The 16,595-nt window shown below is 32.9% G+C and overlaps 1 protein-coding gene across 2 annotated transcripts in view; it reads left to right on the top strand.

The window, feature by feature from the left end:
* Positions 1-16,595, top strand: part of LOC106668367 (protein numb) — a 66,463-nt gene that overhangs the window by 45,918 nt on the left and 3,950 nt on the right. For both annotated transcript variants that reach the window (XM_014397053.2, XM_024227360.1), the window contains exons 2-6: positions 13,587-13,748; positions 15,165-15,236; positions 15,380-15,598; positions 15,663-15,864; positions 15,934-16,233. In XM_014397053.2, the coding sequence (XP_014252539.1) occupies positions 13,587-13,748; positions 15,165-15,236; positions 15,380-15,598; positions 15,663-15,864; positions 15,934-16,233 (955 nt within the window). The remainder of the gene's footprint in view (positions 1-13,586; positions 13,749-15,164; positions 15,237-15,379; positions 15,599-15,662; positions 15,865-15,933; positions 16,234-16,595) is intronic.

The following is a 16,595-nucleotide window of genomic DNA, read 5'->3' as shown; positions in this document are numbered from 1 at the left end:
TCAAACTGAAAAATTGTTTTAACAGAAATTCAGGGATCAACATGATGAAAAGCTTCAAAAATTATAAAATTTAAATATTTTCTGATGTTTAGGTCTTTTTAAGGCATGTTTTTCAAGGTGTAAGTGTTTTCTTGATGTTTTAAAATAATAATACAATATTTAACTTCGTTTACGGCATAAAACAAGCAGAAATTAACCATGTAATTTTAGGCGATAAAAAAATGAAAAATACGATAAAAAAAACGTGCCTACATCCATACAAATACATTTAACATCCAAAAAAGACAATTTTTTTTTCGATTTTTTGGGTTTTTTTGCATTTTTCATGAAAAAAACATTTAAAAAATGTGCCTTCGAGCCTTTAACATCCAAAATAGACAATTTTTTTTTCGATATTTTGGGCCTTTTGCGTTTTTCATGAAAAATACGTAAAAAACGTGCCTACGGAGCCTTTTATATCCAAAAAAGACAATAAAAAATTTTTTCGATTTTTTTTTTTCATTTTTCATGAAAAATACGTAAAAAACGTGCCTACGAGCCTTTTACATCCAAGAAAGACAATAACAATTTTTTCTATTTTTTGTTTTTTTTTGCGTTTTTCATGAAAAATATGTTTAAAAAAACGGGCCTACGAGCCTTTTACATCCAAAAAGTTCGTTCATTATTTAGCTTGAAAAATATTATAACTTTTAAAAAATTTATTTATTTGATTAGACGATAGTGAAAAATCTCAGCTAATTCCTAGACACCTTGCAAGTGTATTCACTCTACTTCCACAGCACTCCTTTGCTTTTCCCCTTACTTCGAATGTCCTTCAGGTCTGATGAAGTAAAAAAGTTCATGATCACGAGAAATATGTTTGAATTATGATCGAATAACTTCCAAATTTCCCCTTCAGCTTCTTCGCAATAGTATAAAGTTATGTCACGTGCGGGATTCGAACCCACGATCTTTGGCTCAATACGCCGCTGCTCTAACCACTTGAGCTATTAAGCCAAAGGTCGTGGGGTCGAATACCGCTCATGACAATAACTTTTTTCATTCCAGCCAAGACCTCACATAAAAAGATCAATTAATTGAAAGAAGTAATTTGGTCAATCATACCACTAAATGTAATGGATTTAATTAGTATTATTATAATTTGACGAAGTCGTGAGGAGAGGTCAAAAATGAGGTAGTTTAGACAACTTTTTTTCTTTTTTGCTGACGTTTCGAGCATTATTCGGGTCTTCTTCACTGCCTGGGTAATTCACAAAATATGTGCTCGTTGGAAAAAATACAATTTAAGATGTAAATATAAATTTTGAACCAAGTACTTCGTAATAACATAAAATGTGGTGCTATTCTTGTGGTGTAATATTGGTTTTGTGTGAAAGTGCTGTGAAACATTTGTATTCTGCTGCTTTTGTATGATTGTGACAGGTAATATTTACATCTTAAATTGTATTTTTTCCAATCAACATATGTTTTTTAATTTACCCCTTGCACTGAAGATGAAACGAATAAAGGTCGAAACGTAGGCAAAAAAAATGAAAAAGGTCATTTTCCAAACTACCTCATTCTTGACAGCCGCTCCTCAGAGTTCAACAAATTTTTAATTTTATTCCCAATTTAAGTAAAACTTGTTCAAAATTCAGCAGTTTGATTCATTTTACGACGATTCTCTGGGTGGAATTTCACAAGAGGATCGTGGTGAGAAATGAGGTTTTCGGTTCAAACTCGATTTTAATGCTGGACTATCCACAAGAGTATAAATGTGAAAACGTGCACAACGGCGATTTTCAGGGCTCGAGCTATGTAAAAGACGGAAGTAATTGTTATTCCGGTTCACGTTTCTGCTAGTCCGTCTATTTTTACACTTTAGGTAAACTTGACCAAACTTGATAACGTCTGAGTATGTCGTGGATCGCTTTATCCCATTTCCTTATATAAAAGTTTATAAAAGAACTTTATACGTTCAATTATATTTCCAGAGGCTTTAACGAATTTTAAACCGTAAAATTGCAGAAACGCCTTATTTTCAAGACGATTTTTAAAACATCGTCCTCATTTTTTTCTGATTTGAAACAACACGTGCAAATGAAACCGAATTTTTATATAATTGCGAGTAAAATTTTTATAAATAATTAATTTCTTTTACTCGGTTTCATCGAACATTTTCCTAACGAGGATATGATATCCGGTAATTAATCTTGACTAATGAATCTTCGGGAAAAGTTTACAATTGATCAGCTTTTATTGTTAAATTTTAAATTATTAATAAATATGTAAACTGGGATTATAATCAATGTGAATAAATTGTTATAAAGATGATTTTTATTGATTTTATTATGAAATTTATATGTGAGTTATGCGGTGTGATGAGGCAAATTTCGCCATTTTCAGTTTTGATTCTGCTATTTTGCCTCTCCCTGCTTATATCCTTGACAGCCCGCTGAACATAGGCAGATAAAAATGATCGAAAAAGATCAGATTACATGTTTGTTTCAAAATAAAATTCATTGTTTAAAACGTTTATAAAAGGACTTTCAAGACAGGGTACAAGAGTGGTATTTTGTTGAAATTTTAAAAATAAAAATTTGCACAGGAACCCCTCTGTCTGCGGGACGATGAGCCTATAATATTGTAATTTTCATTTTAATGGTCTATCGGCGCTGTTTTGGTCTGTCTGATGACTTATTTCGCCATTTTCAGTGGTGATCTGTAATTGTGCCTATCCTTGCTTATAACCCTGATACACCAGTGAGCATAGGCAGACCAAAACGATCGGAAACGACGTTTTCGTTTTTTTAAATTTATTTATGTATTTATTATTAACGTTTTGATTAATTAAATAAACTAATGGGAACTGGCGAAAGATAAACAATTAAAAATGAAACGATTTGTTAATTTTAACCTAAGAATATCAAAATTAAATTATTACTACCTTATATTCTAGCAACAACACTCTGACATACCCTTAAATGTAGAAAATAAATTCTAAATATAATTCGAATTCCAATTAGAAAAAGTAATCGGTTGATTATCTCAAGCCTTCTGAACATTTCGATGTTGTAAAATGCAATTAAATATAGATCAGATGGAACCTTTTAATGAGGTCGTAATTCCTTTTAATTAATCCAGACTAATGGCGCTTGATGAAGCAAAACAATAATCAAATTAAACTTGATCAATTTCACCTTTGTTACTATTTTAAAATAAGGATTATTTTTATATTTACAAAGATGAAATGAAACTTTTTCAACAATACGAAGTCGAAAAATATTAGACAAATGCCCGAGCTTTCTTGCTTCAAACAGAACAAAAAAATATTTTAAAAATTTCCAGGGGCGTCGGTGGCACGGTTTAGGCGTTGACACGGCGCTCATCGTTGCAAGGTGAAGGTCCCGGGTTCGAATCCAGCGGTCCTGCATTCGAACCCGACATACTTACAAAGGGGATTTTTTTCCCAAAAACACTGGCACCCTGAGGGTTGATATAACCTCTGCTGTTGCGAACCCTCGTAAAAAAAATCCATATTTTTTAAGATTAGTATATATCAATCGATTTTTTTTAAACTTTGAATAAGAAAATAATAAGCCGGATTGTATTAAGTGAGATAAGATATAAAAAAAGTTACAAAAACGAAAAGATGCTTTCAATAAAATAAGCCAATTTTTTTTTTTTTTTTTTAAACAACAATTCAGAATTTTTATTAATGATTTGTTTAAGATGTTTTATTTTATTTCTCCGGTTCTAATTTATCCATTATGACGAAATTACACGTAGCTTATAAACTGTTAAGATTCTACGAGATCAGTGAAGAGCTTTCAAATTTATCACCATTTTTGTGATTTCTCGCAAAAAAAAAACCAATGCATTGGAAGGCTAAAAACTTGAAATGAAAAAAATTATATTTTGATTTACCCAAATCTTTGTAATCAGGGGGTTTTTGGGATACAGAAAACCAATATCAATTTTGTTTATTGCTATTTTTATTATTATTATTTATTACGTTATTATTATTCGTAGCCTCCCCTTGTTAGTTATATCAGTTTTAGCCTCACTCGACGAAATCAAATTTTCAATTCAATCTTGTACTGAGCTCAAAACGATTTTTTAATTAATTTAAGCCTTTATTAATAATTAAAGTCACTCAAACGTTATATCCATATTTAATATTAATTAGAAGTTGTATTAATAAGTCAGTTTATAATCAAAACCTGGAATTACATCAAGACATTAATTATTTTAAAATATAACTATTATAAAAGACATTATTTGTAGCGTACGTATGAATATTATGTATATTACATTAATGTTTAATATTAATTACACGTACATAATTAAGTTTATTCACTCAAAATCGATTAAACCAGGTGTTCAACATTGTTGTAAGTTAAAATTCAAAAATGTAATATTCAATTTTCCAGCAATTACTGGGTAAAAATATGGCATTTTTTTACACGAAACGTATTTAAAAAAATTTTAAATTTTTATTATTAATTAATGCAGGACGAAATTTAGTAAAATTAAAGGACTTTAAATCTCGTACAATAAAAGAAAATTAAATCTGAAAGATGAATGATAGAGGAATGAGAGGGGATTTTGATTTGGATTAAATTCAAAATCAGGTGTCCAAAATTATTCGGGTTCAACCACAAAAGCGTATGATTATGTAAAGGGAGATTATCTTTGTTAATCCTTTCTTTTTAACCGATTCTCTCATAAATCAAACAAGATTGACCATTTGACAAACTTAGAAAAAGTTCAATATCGACTAAAGAACTGCCTGGATGAGTGCTTAACGAGAACAAGCGGACCGCGTCAGATCGTCCGTATGGAAATCTGAATAAAAAAGAATCCATTCGCACGCGATAAGCCACAGATGGCAGATGAAACAAGGAAATTGAAATAAGAAAACCGGCCGAGTGTAATTTTGTATGCAGATGAAACGCGGATCTGGTCCGGTGGTGACATCTGGACAGCAGGAAGGGGCGTGCGTCCACTTGAGAGACGAAACCCATGTGCTTCGCGTTTTATTGTCATCGCTAATCCGTGCCATGGATCACGCGACCACCAGACAAAAGCGGCTTTTAATGAAAAATCCATTGATCTGTTCTTTTTAATCTCCTTGACAATCTCTAAATGGTGTGGGATAAAATAGGATGGCAGATAGTGGAGAAAATATATTTAAAAATTAACCAATATATACTTTTTTCTTATCATAGGCTTAACTATCAAAGATAAACATTTTTATCCAATATTATTCCTGATCTTCAGGAAGTTTAAAAAGACAATAGGATTTTTGCTTATTCTGAGACCATTTTAAGGTTTTTACTAGATGGTTTATAATTCTTTGACCGAGGACTGTAAGGTTAGGTTGCAATAGAGTTAAGTCCTTGGCAACTTTGGGACTCAGCCCCTACCAAATCAACCTAACCTTATCTAACCTAATGCATTCCCCCTAGCCTTACCTAGTCTAAACTAGAACCGATAGCTAGCATAGCTCTAGTTGAATACATCAAATCCCCAACTCGCAATTCTCCCCTCAACCGGTAGGTGAAAATCTAAAAACCATACTTTTTCCAAGTTTTTTGGTTTTTTAGATACCTGGGATCATCATCAGACCAAAATAATCTTAAACATGTCTAAAAATTGACTTAATTAAGTTTTTACTAGTTGGTTTCATAATTCTTTGACCAAGGACTGTAAGGTTAGGTTGCAATAGAGTTACAGTCCTTGGCAACGTTGGGACTCATTCCTTCCCAAATCCACCTAACCTTATCTAACCTAATTCATACCCCCTAACCCTACGTAGTCTAAACTAACCTAACCATAGGTTAATTATTTCTAATCATGGGCTGAGTTATCGGAGATGATGTTTTCTATATTTTAAACATTTTTATCCAATATTATTCCTGATCTCCAGGGAGTTTAAATAGACAATAGGATTTTTTTTTTGCTTATTCTGAGACCATCCTGTTTTAATGTAATTATCAGGGAAAAGTAATCTTAAATATGTCTAAAAATTGACATAATTAAGCTTTTACTAAATACTTTCAAAATTCTTTGAAGACCAAACATTGCCAGGACTGTAAGATTAAGTTGCAATAGAGTTATAGTCTTTGGCAAAGTTGGGACTCAGCCCCTCCTAAAAAACCTAACCTTATCTAACCTAATAAATCCCCCTCTAACCCTATTTAGTCTAAACTAACCTAACCAATAAGTGGGTTTTCTTCTCATGTGCTAATCTATCAAAGATGATTGTTTTTATGGTTTTTAGTTTTTTTTATTTCGTTATTTATTACAATCTGCAATATTATTTACATATAATGAGTTAAATTTACAAATGACATGGATCATATGTCGTGAGGGAAGTTAACCCATTGTTGTTCTCAACTGTAGTATCCAATGTTACTTCCGGTCTCCAGATAGTTGAAGAACCAACAGGATTTTTTTTTCTCCTGGCGATTTTTCTTGTTTCAGCTCTGATTTCGTAGTAGCTCAATTTTCTTGGGTCCTTTTGCTGTCATCACAGTCAAGATCTTTCCATTTTATTTTTTGTGTGAAAATAGCTTATTAGTGCATAGGGCAAAAATATACGCGCACATACAATTTGAGTATAGTCTATTAATTCGAATTTATTTGTGATTTTCCCCCCACAAAGAGCTTAATAAAGTATTAAGTGCAAGTGTTTAATTATTTTTTTAATAATAACTAATTTGAATGTTAAATTTGAAAAGTAACCCGTCTCTAACCCTAACCCCACCTAGCCTAAATCAACCTAACCTTAACTAGCCTAAACGAACCTAACTCATCACCTAGCCTAAACTAACCTAAAACAGATGGGTTTTTCTCCTCGTGGGCTGAGCTAGCAAATATTATTGTTATTTATACTTAAAACATTTTTTCCTCCACTATACTAAATATCTAGTATCATTCTTGATCTCGAGGGAGTTCTCACAGGATTTTTTTCTTCTTCTGGCTTTCCTTATCCCTTCAATATTATTCCTCTGATATCGTGGTTGTCATTGTTATCTCAGGGAGTTTAAAGAAACAAATTTTTTTCTTCTGGTGGATATCCATCTCGTTTTAGTTTCGTTCATGGTTGCACAATTTTCTTGGATCATCTTGCTGATGTTTCTATTTTATTTATTTATTTGTGTGTGTGTGTGTGTGTGTGTGTGTGAGAGAGAGAGAGAGAGTGTATGTGTGTGTGAAAACATACTCATTAATTAATTGGAATTTATTCGTGATTTTTTCAACACAAAGTTGTTTTTAAGATCTTAATTAAGTATTAGTAGCAAGTGTTTCATTTTTTTTTTATTTGGAACTTTATTTTTTTTATTATTTATTTTTTATTTGGAATCGATAAAATAGTTTTATTCGAGAAAAGTTCCAAATTTTATGGTAGAAAGGGACAGCGAGACAGGAGAATCTCTCGTGATTAATGATTCAACACCACGTCCTAACGACATCCCTGAGGACATCACATTTGGATACGATAATATATCAACCCGGATTAAAAAGATTGAGCTGTATTTTATAATTTGACTTAAACATTTGTTATGCCTTTTTTTTAACTTTCAGCCTTTTGGTATGGCCCTAGGATTGTTGTTTTCTAAGCTGAGAAAAAATTACAGTATGGTGTTAACCGCATTCTAAAATTAACACTTGTGTCCCGCTATCGTTCAGTACCGATTTTTTTAAAAAGATATCTCGTCCAGATTACTTTCCCTAACTTTGTCCTTGTGTATAAAGAGAATCAATCTGACTAAACACAATTTTGTTAGTATACAATCAAATAAATGTTTTTTTTTTAATTTTCAAATCACAGTTCAACATAAGGAGTGAAGGGGTTAAACCCTTGACTCCTGCCGTTTTCTCATTAATGATTAGGCATGTTGAGCACCTCTTGATGTTTTTATCTCGTGCGATCTACCCCTTTCTGACAGCGTCTTTTCATCTCGGAAGCCAAGTACATTTCCAGAGGTAATCAACGTCCGACAACTGTGCCACCGGCTATTTCAAAACGCGCATGCTGAAACTCTATTAGGTTGATTTTCGGATCTTTCTCCATCTTCCTGCTCAATATTAATTTAAGCTTCGGACCGGAACAATTTGTTTTTCCCAGTGGATTTGGAAATCCTTCAAATTTACCTAGAGCCTTGTTATCCTTAAGATTGTTGAAAGATTCAAAACTGAATAGTAAGAATCTTTGCTGTACAAATTAACAATTTTAAAAATCTTCACGGACCATTAACTTGACCCGCTTTGTTGGAAGTTTAATTTGGTTTCATAATTGGGAACTCGTTAAATTCTTATTGAACTGGTGAGCCTTGAAGGCTGAGGAGGAAAAGTTGTAGAGCGGGGTAAGTGAATTATTTAGACTACTAGCTCCATTTATTTTTTTCTGTTAAGATTTATATAAAACAAAGTAGACCTAATATTAAGAATAATAAGTTCAATTACAGATTGGAGTACAGGTAATTAGGGTTAGCGCCGGACACAGCATGGATATATTTTGGATAGGATACACATTTAGGGTTAAGGGAAGTTTAGTCTGGGTAGGGTTTAGGTTAATTTAGGCTAGTTGGGGTTAGCGGCGGGTTAGGTTAATGTAGGCTAGTTATGGTTACAGGTGGGTTAGGTTAATTTAGGCTAGTTAGGGTTAGAGGTGGGTTAGGTTAATTTAGACAAATTATGATTACGGTGCGTTAGGTTAGTTAGGGTTAGAGGTGGGTTAGGTTAATTTAGGCTAGTTAGGGTTAGAGGTGGGTTAGGTTAATTTAGACAAATTATGGTTACGGTGGGTTAGGTTAGTTAGGGTTAGAGGTGGGTTAGGTTAATGTAGGCTAGTTAGGGTTAAAGGTGGGTTAGGTTAGTTTAGGCTAGTGTCTAAATAGGAATTGGTTAGGGATAGGTTAGGTTAATTTAGGTTAGTTAGGGTTAGAGGGTGGTTAGGTTAGTTTGTACTAGTTTGGGTTGTGTTACATATCCATGATTCAATGTTTTTGTGAGATCGGAGAAAATATGAGAGTGCGAAGCATGAATTGTTTGCTTAATTTTATATTCACGAGCTCTTTATTTGGACAATGTGGACCAAACAAAATAGAAGAGTTATATGTCGTCTGGTTTTTCCATTGAAAGATTATCGGCTGAAGAGGAAATTTTGATTTCGGAAAGAATGGTTTGATAGGATGCCAAAATGGGCTGTTATTGGCAAACTTAACCCCAAAGTAGTTCTCTTTGGTAAGGACCTTCCACGAGAACTTCGAGAGTGGAACTGTCAACAGGACTCAAACAGTTGGGCTAAAAACTGAGATATTCGTTAATAAAAACTGGTGGCCAAGCAAACCTTCATATGCAGTCGTTGGAAGTGGCAAAAATTGTATTTGTACAGCCAACGAAGTTTGATGTCGTCTGAAGAAAGAAATCAAATTATGGCTAAAACGTCTTATGATGATAACTTCTGCTAGTTTATTACTGATCTTTTAATTGATCAGTTTTATCATAATTACTTTAGTAGACCATCATCCTCTTTTGACCTGACAGTATAACCAATTTAAACCTGAAACAAACTCTGCACGAAGGGAGGCTAATATCCGGACTACATCGGTCACAGTTGACGAACTTTGTAAACCGTCGATCCTATTTATCAATTGTGGATACCTGTCCGTCCAGACGAGGATTTGCTCGGAAATATCCGTTATACAGCCATACAGGAAGTCGGCACCAGCTGTTCTTCCGTCCTTCGTCTTCCCACGCCCAGCGTGCTTTACCCCCCTCGGGTGGGTCCGTCAACGACTCCAGGAATTTATTCACTCTTGGGTATCTTTTATTTTGCAATGGGCCGTTTGTAAATTTACAAAGAATATGGGCGAAAGGCTCTCCTCGGCCGGGAGAAACAGCTGTGGGAATCTTTTGAGGGAAGGAAGAACAACCTTGGTAAAAACTACTGGGAATGTTTCTGCACCAATGTATTTCTTTTAAATGAGAAATGCTAATTATTCTTTATAAGAAAATATTACGTAAACTCTTAGAATTTACAACAGAAATAGTAGTTTGATATTGAATAGAAATTATATACAATGCAAGTGTAATCTTAACTTGTATGATCTTCTGATGAGGCCTGCTGGGTTGATGAACCTGGATATAAACAGAATATTTTCTTTAATAAGGGGACAAAGTATGACTGAATGCAATAGAAAATAAATTCCATATCACAGAACATTAATCCAACCAACATCATAAAAAGACTTAAATTTTAAGTAATTTAACGTTTAATTTTGTAATATTTAGTTATTCAGAAATCGTGAGATGCGGTCTGGAGTGATGTAGGTTTCAGAAAAACATTTTCTTTATTGTGCCAACGTTTCGATCTTTATCTAGATCATCTTCAGGGCCTGGGATTTACAAACATTGTTTAAATTTAACAAATACATGTACGATTCGGAAAAAAGTGAATTTATACAATGCAAAAATATTTTTTACATTCAATCAAAGTACTTCTACGCAAAAAACAGACACTTTGAGGGGGACTTTGATTGAATATAAAAAATATTTTTTGCATTGTATAAATTCACTTTTTTCCACATCCTACATATATTTGTTAAATTTAAACAACGTTTGTAAATCCCAGGCCCTGAAGATGATCTCAATGAAGATCGAAACCTTGGCATGTTAAAGAAAATGTTTTTCTGAAACCTACATCACACCAGACCGCATCTCACTATTTCTGAATAATTATCGACTAACGGTCACTAATCACCACACATTTTTACTCGAGAAGAACGGAGTATTTAGTAATCGTTAATTAATTATTAGAGATCGTGAGATGCGGTCTGGTGTGATGTAGTTTTAGAAAAACATTTTCTTTATCGTGCTAACGTTTCGACCTTTATTGAGATCATCTTCAGCGCGTGGGATTTATAAACATTGTTTAAATTATACAAATACATATAAGATATGACTATGAATTTATACGACACAGCATAGAAATTTTAGGTTTAGTCAAAGTATTTGTACTCACTCAAAATGTGTGTTTTCTGTGTAGATTATCGCGGTTGTGTGTCGTGTTGAGAGTGTTAGTCTGTTAGTGAGATATTAAGGTTTTTTGTTTATGTATGTTTGATTTTGAAGAAATGGGGAAGGAAGTAGGAATAGAAATTCGTTTTTCTACGAAGAGTCGGCTTCTTTGAGGAATGGACCGACAAAGAAAAAAGGGTAATGGTTTGTCGTGCCTAGATAGCCTTTCAGGATTATTATAGACGAGATTATTAGCGAAAGGAGAAATAAATTGTGGGGAATTTGGACCATGTAGAATTGTTTGATGTGTGGAGTGTAATGATTGTTTTTTATGTTGTATTATATCATCAACCAAGACCGTACATAAAAAGAATAATTAATTGAAAGAGGTCATTTGGTCAATTAGTCCACTAAAAATAAATGGGTTGTTTTATCTGCTTTGTGTGTTATATGTATGTTATTGATATTGAATTTGATTTATGATATTAGCATAGATACGGCCGAGTTTGTGTCTGTTCTGCAGTATATGTGTTTATGTCTGTTGATGTAAATCATTTCTAAAAAGTTACGTTTATGTTTGTTTTGTTCTGTATTAAGGGCTTTTCAAAGAAGCCGACTCCTCATAGAAACAGGTCTTTCTATCCCAACTTCCTTCCCCACTCCTACAAAATCAAACATAAAAACCAAAAAACATTAATATCTCACTAACACTCTCAACACGACACACAACCGTGACACATCTACACAAAAAACACACTTTGAGTGAGTACAAATATTTCGATTAAACTTAAAATTTCTGTATTGTGTACATTATTGTATAAATTCATATTCATATCTTATATGTATTTGTATAATTTAAACAATGTTTATAAACCCCAGGCTCTGAAGATGATCTCAATAAAGATCGAAACGTTCACACGATTAAAAAAATGTTTTTCTAAACCTACATCACACCAGACCGTAACTCACGATCTCTAAATAATGCTTAATTCTGTCTTAGGGGTGATGAATACTTAGTTTGTTGGACTTTAATTATCTTGGATTATAAACTATCCTCGCAATTTTGATCCACCACTAAAGATGGCGAAAAGCGGAGCATGACAGACCAAAACAGTGAGAATAGGTAGACCAAAATGGTAGAAAACGATTTAAAAATAATAATAATAAAATAATACTTAATTAAGCTGATCATAGATCTGTATATTCTCCATTCTGATAACTTTCTTTGCGTTATTTTGTCCTTATTATAATTTGAACTTGCTTGTCCAGAAGAGGGAGAGAGACAGAGTGTGAGAGAGAGTGAGAGAGGAAACTAAATTGATGCAGATTGCCAAAAATGAAGGGGTGGAGAACGACAGTTAAAAAAGTAAGTGAGAGGGAGAAAGAGTTAGAGAGAATATGTGTGTGAGAGAGAGAGAGAGAGAGAGAGAGAGAGAGAGAGTGAGGAAGAAAGTGTGTGTGTGATAGAGAAGGAGGTAGATAGAGAGAGAGAGAGAGAAAAATAGGCCTAACCTCACCCAACCCATCCTTAACCCTAACCCTACCTAGTCTAAGTTAGCATTTAACAGCTTACATCGACTGCCCCTAAAGGTTAAACGAAGTCGACCTCTTTACCACCTTTACGATGTCTATTGTGCAATCTCCATTATTATTTTTAGCTCGTCATTAAGTTTAAGGCTTTTATCAAATCCCAAAGCTTTACAAATAACTCCTATGTGCATCCTGCTTTCCTATCAAAGGAGTAGGAATCTAAAGCCTACGTAGACCTTCACACTAACAGAAGGTCGAATAAAGTAAATATTATTATGGTATTCTTTCTGCTGTTTCGAGCTATACTTCATACTCCAGTGTCCAGTCAGCAGTCTTAACTATCATTCTAGTTCTCATGTTTAGGTTTATTCTGTTGTTATTTTCCAAGATGGTCCTTTGATGAACTATTTCGCATTAGTCCATTCTTACTCTACCTGGCTTAACCTAAGCCTACCCTAACCTGACCTAACCTTAGCATAACTCCTACACACTCTCTGTTAACACAAAAATGGTTACGCCAAAATAAAATTGTTTATCCAGCTTAAAAAATATCAATGGTGAGAATATTTTTAAGCTTAAGAACTTACCATCAACATGCACTTCAACATATCCAAATATTTGTGTATAGCTGGTTGGAAGAAAAAAATAATCTCCACCCCCTCATTAAGCAGATAAAAAGAAAGAAGCCCTCTTTGCTCGCCAAAATTTTGAAAGCTGTCCAAGATTGAAAATGCCTAAAGAAAGTTAACAAGCCTAGATCATGTGTTAGCAATGACTCATGAGTCTTCATTTTAATATCTAGAACATGTTTTAATGCAAACTACATTTGGTTGTTATTAGGTTTCTTGTCAAAAATGGCTGTGCAATTCATTATAAAATTAAACGCCAGCTTATTTCATCTCTAATGTACATCTATTTGTTTATTTAACAAAAAAAATTGCATGGAGAATAAAACCTTTCCAGAGTTCATTGAACATTTAACAAATCACATATTCCGTTTTTAAGCCTTGCTTTTTTATTAAACCATATTTGTTTATTTTTTCCAGGGTGAACGGCGAGGCTCACCTAAAAGAATGGATCGACTCAGAAGAAGTTTCAGGGACTCGTTCAGGCGGAGGAAGGAGCACGTTCCAGAAAGCTCTAAGCCGCACCTTTGGCAAGCAGACGAGGCGGCCGTCAGGGCAGGAACTTGTACATTTCAAGTTAAGGTAAATAAACAAAACATAGGAAGCCATGCTGACTGCTTGGATAAATAAATGGATTACATTGAAAAAGAAAACACTCATCGTTATAAAAATAATAAAATTATAACAACACTTTTTTAAAATTCTTATTCAGCCCAATTAATCTGAAAATAAAACAGTTACAATTATAGCATGTATTCTATTTGATTTTTTCAGCATTTAGTGATTTTTTTTTTACATTACATGTATTTTTAATATGCAAAAAGTATTTATAAGCTAATAGAATTGAATTTTCTTAAATATTTTGTCATGGCCTACTACCCTAAAAGGGGGAGCATTTTCATTATAATTTCCGATCATATGATTTACAATTATTCTTGAAAAAATGAGATGTATGGTGTTTTTTTTATTTCAAGTTTTATTGATATAGTTATATTTATCATTGTTAATATATCAATTTGTAGGGCTAGATTTTTGTTATAGGACCTACTAGCCTTTGATTAGATCTGGTTTTATAGAATTTCAATTTTTTTAAATTGTATTTGAAATCATAGGTTTCAAAATGGTAAATAAAAGGGCATATTTAAACATTTTAAAGTATTAAATCATAGTTTCATAGTCCTGATGAATGGGATACATTATTTCTCAAAAGCTCATTGAAAGAAGTGAGTGTTTTCTTTCTAATTGTCCTCACTCCTGTCTTTTAAAATAATAATATAAGGCTAATTATATTGGAGATAATGTCATAAAATCGTAAATAAACAGTTTGTAATAATCAATTAATTGGTTAATAAAGTTGACTGTTGAAATTTTCAGATATTACAAGACCAGCAGATTTATCATTTTCTATTTAATTTCTGTTAGTACAGTTATAATTGATAATTTTTGTGATAGTTTATTATTGTAGCATAAATAAAAAGATTGTAACAGCAGAATTTGGTTGACAAATTAAATAACGATTAAATTTAGCATAAAAGTCAAAAGCAGCAGATTTCTTTTATTGCTTTCTCTTAAATTCTTTCATTCTAAGTAATCATAGTCTATAGTTCCTCCAGAGTTCTGCAAGGCTCTGTACTTGGCCTTCTATTATTTGCCTTATTCATGATTGATCTGCTTCCAAGAATCATCTTTTTTCAGGTGACTAAACCCTTCTAGCAATTGACCCAAGCAATATTTTTCTACATTTCACTTTTAAACGCTGTGCCTAACATTACAGACCATGATGTCACTATTTCATATTTGACAACTGTTCATAGTTTGGGGATTATTTTGATTAAAAAAATTCTCCTTGCACCATTGGGTTTGCTGAAATATCAAAAAAAGTTTAATTTAATATCATTTTCTTAAAAAAACTAAGTTGGTTTACATTTTTATGTCTATTTTTTCAATTTTGCTTTGATGACATAAAATTGTCTTTAAATAAAAATAAATGTGTTTTAGTACCTTGGCTGTGTTGAAGTCTTTGAATCAAGAGGGATGCAAGTCTGTGAAGAAGCGCTTAAAGTTTTAAGAGTAAGTGTATTTTTAAGTAAGTGGTTTTAGTTAAGTTTTAAAAAAAATTAAGTTTAAGTTAGTTGATGGTTTAGCTATTGAAAGTTTCCCCTTCTGTGTTTTTTTAATATAAATTATAATTTTTTTGTTTTTAATTTTTAAAGAACTCAAGAAGGAGGCCTGTTAAAGCTGTATTGTTTGTGTCTGGGGATGGTCTCAGGGTGGTTGAAGACGAGACGAAAGGATTGATTGTCGATCAGACGATTGAAAAGGTTTCCTTTTGTGCTCCAGACCGAAGTCACGACAAAGGTTTTTCCTATATTTGCAGGGACGGCACCACACGGCGATGGATGTGCCACGGGTTTCTCGCACTTAAAGAAACTGTAAGAATGACTGACTACCTACAAAAATTAAACAAAAATCTTAATGTAATTTTTGTAATTTTAGGGGGAACGATTAAGTCATGCTGTAGGCTGTGCATTTGCTGCATGCTTAGAAAGAAAACAAAGGAGGGAGAAAGAATGTGGGGTCACAATGAGTTTTGATCCTGCGAGCTCAACATTTACAAGGCAGGGTTCTTTCAGGGCCCAAACTATTACCGAAAGACTGGCTAGTGACTCGAATAAGAACAATAATATTCCTGTACCGAGTATGTTTCTTTATTTATGACAAAGATTCACAATTTTTTTCACATGTTTTAATAAATTTGATTTTACAGCGACAGAAGCTCCTCCACCACCAACCAAAACTGTTACGACGGTCATGTCTACCACCAAACCACCTTTGCCCACTCACGCTATAGAGAGACCACATGCTACTGTTTCAATGTTGGTTCGGCAAGGCTCTTTCAGAGGGTTCAACCACCTGAATCAAGCTTCACCGTTCAAAAGGCAACTTTCTTTGCGGATTACTGATTTACCGAGTAATCAAGAACGTACAAGATCAATGTCTCTCGAAGGGAATTCTGATAATAGACAACCTCCCTCTTCGGCACCCCTCATACATCTTAAGACGCCAGGTAATGCCAAAGAAAATTAAACAGCGAAAATTCACTAACATTGCTAGTTTTGTTAAACTTTTTTTGATTGGATTTACACATGTTGATCATAACTATCATAATGTTTTAGTTGAACATAAACAGATCATCAATTTTTGAAACATTTAATCTGAGTTTTTAATGAATTATTTTGAATTATTTAAATTAATTTGAAATTATTTATGTTTAATTAATTTTTAATTATATATTTTTAATCATTTTTTTAAATTTAATTTTTGAATTTAGCAAACTTTCTAACATGGCTTCTATCCTTATACAATAACAGCATTTTTAGATCATTCAATGAATCTACTAAAATTATTTCATAAATAATATTTTATACA

The sequence above is a fragment of the Cimex lectularius genome, unplaced genomic scaffold, assembly GCF_000648675.2.
Source record: "Cimex lectularius strain Harlan isolate CLEC.00 unplaced genomic scaffold, Clec_2.1 scaffold75, whole genome shotgun sequence".
In the NCBI taxonomy this organism is placed as follows: domain Eukaryota; kingdom Metazoa; phylum Arthropoda; class Insecta; order Hemiptera; family Cimicidae; genus Cimex; species Cimex lectularius.
The sequence above is the reverse complement of the archived record's forward strand: the minus strand, read 5'-3'. Positions and strand labels throughout refer to the sequence as shown.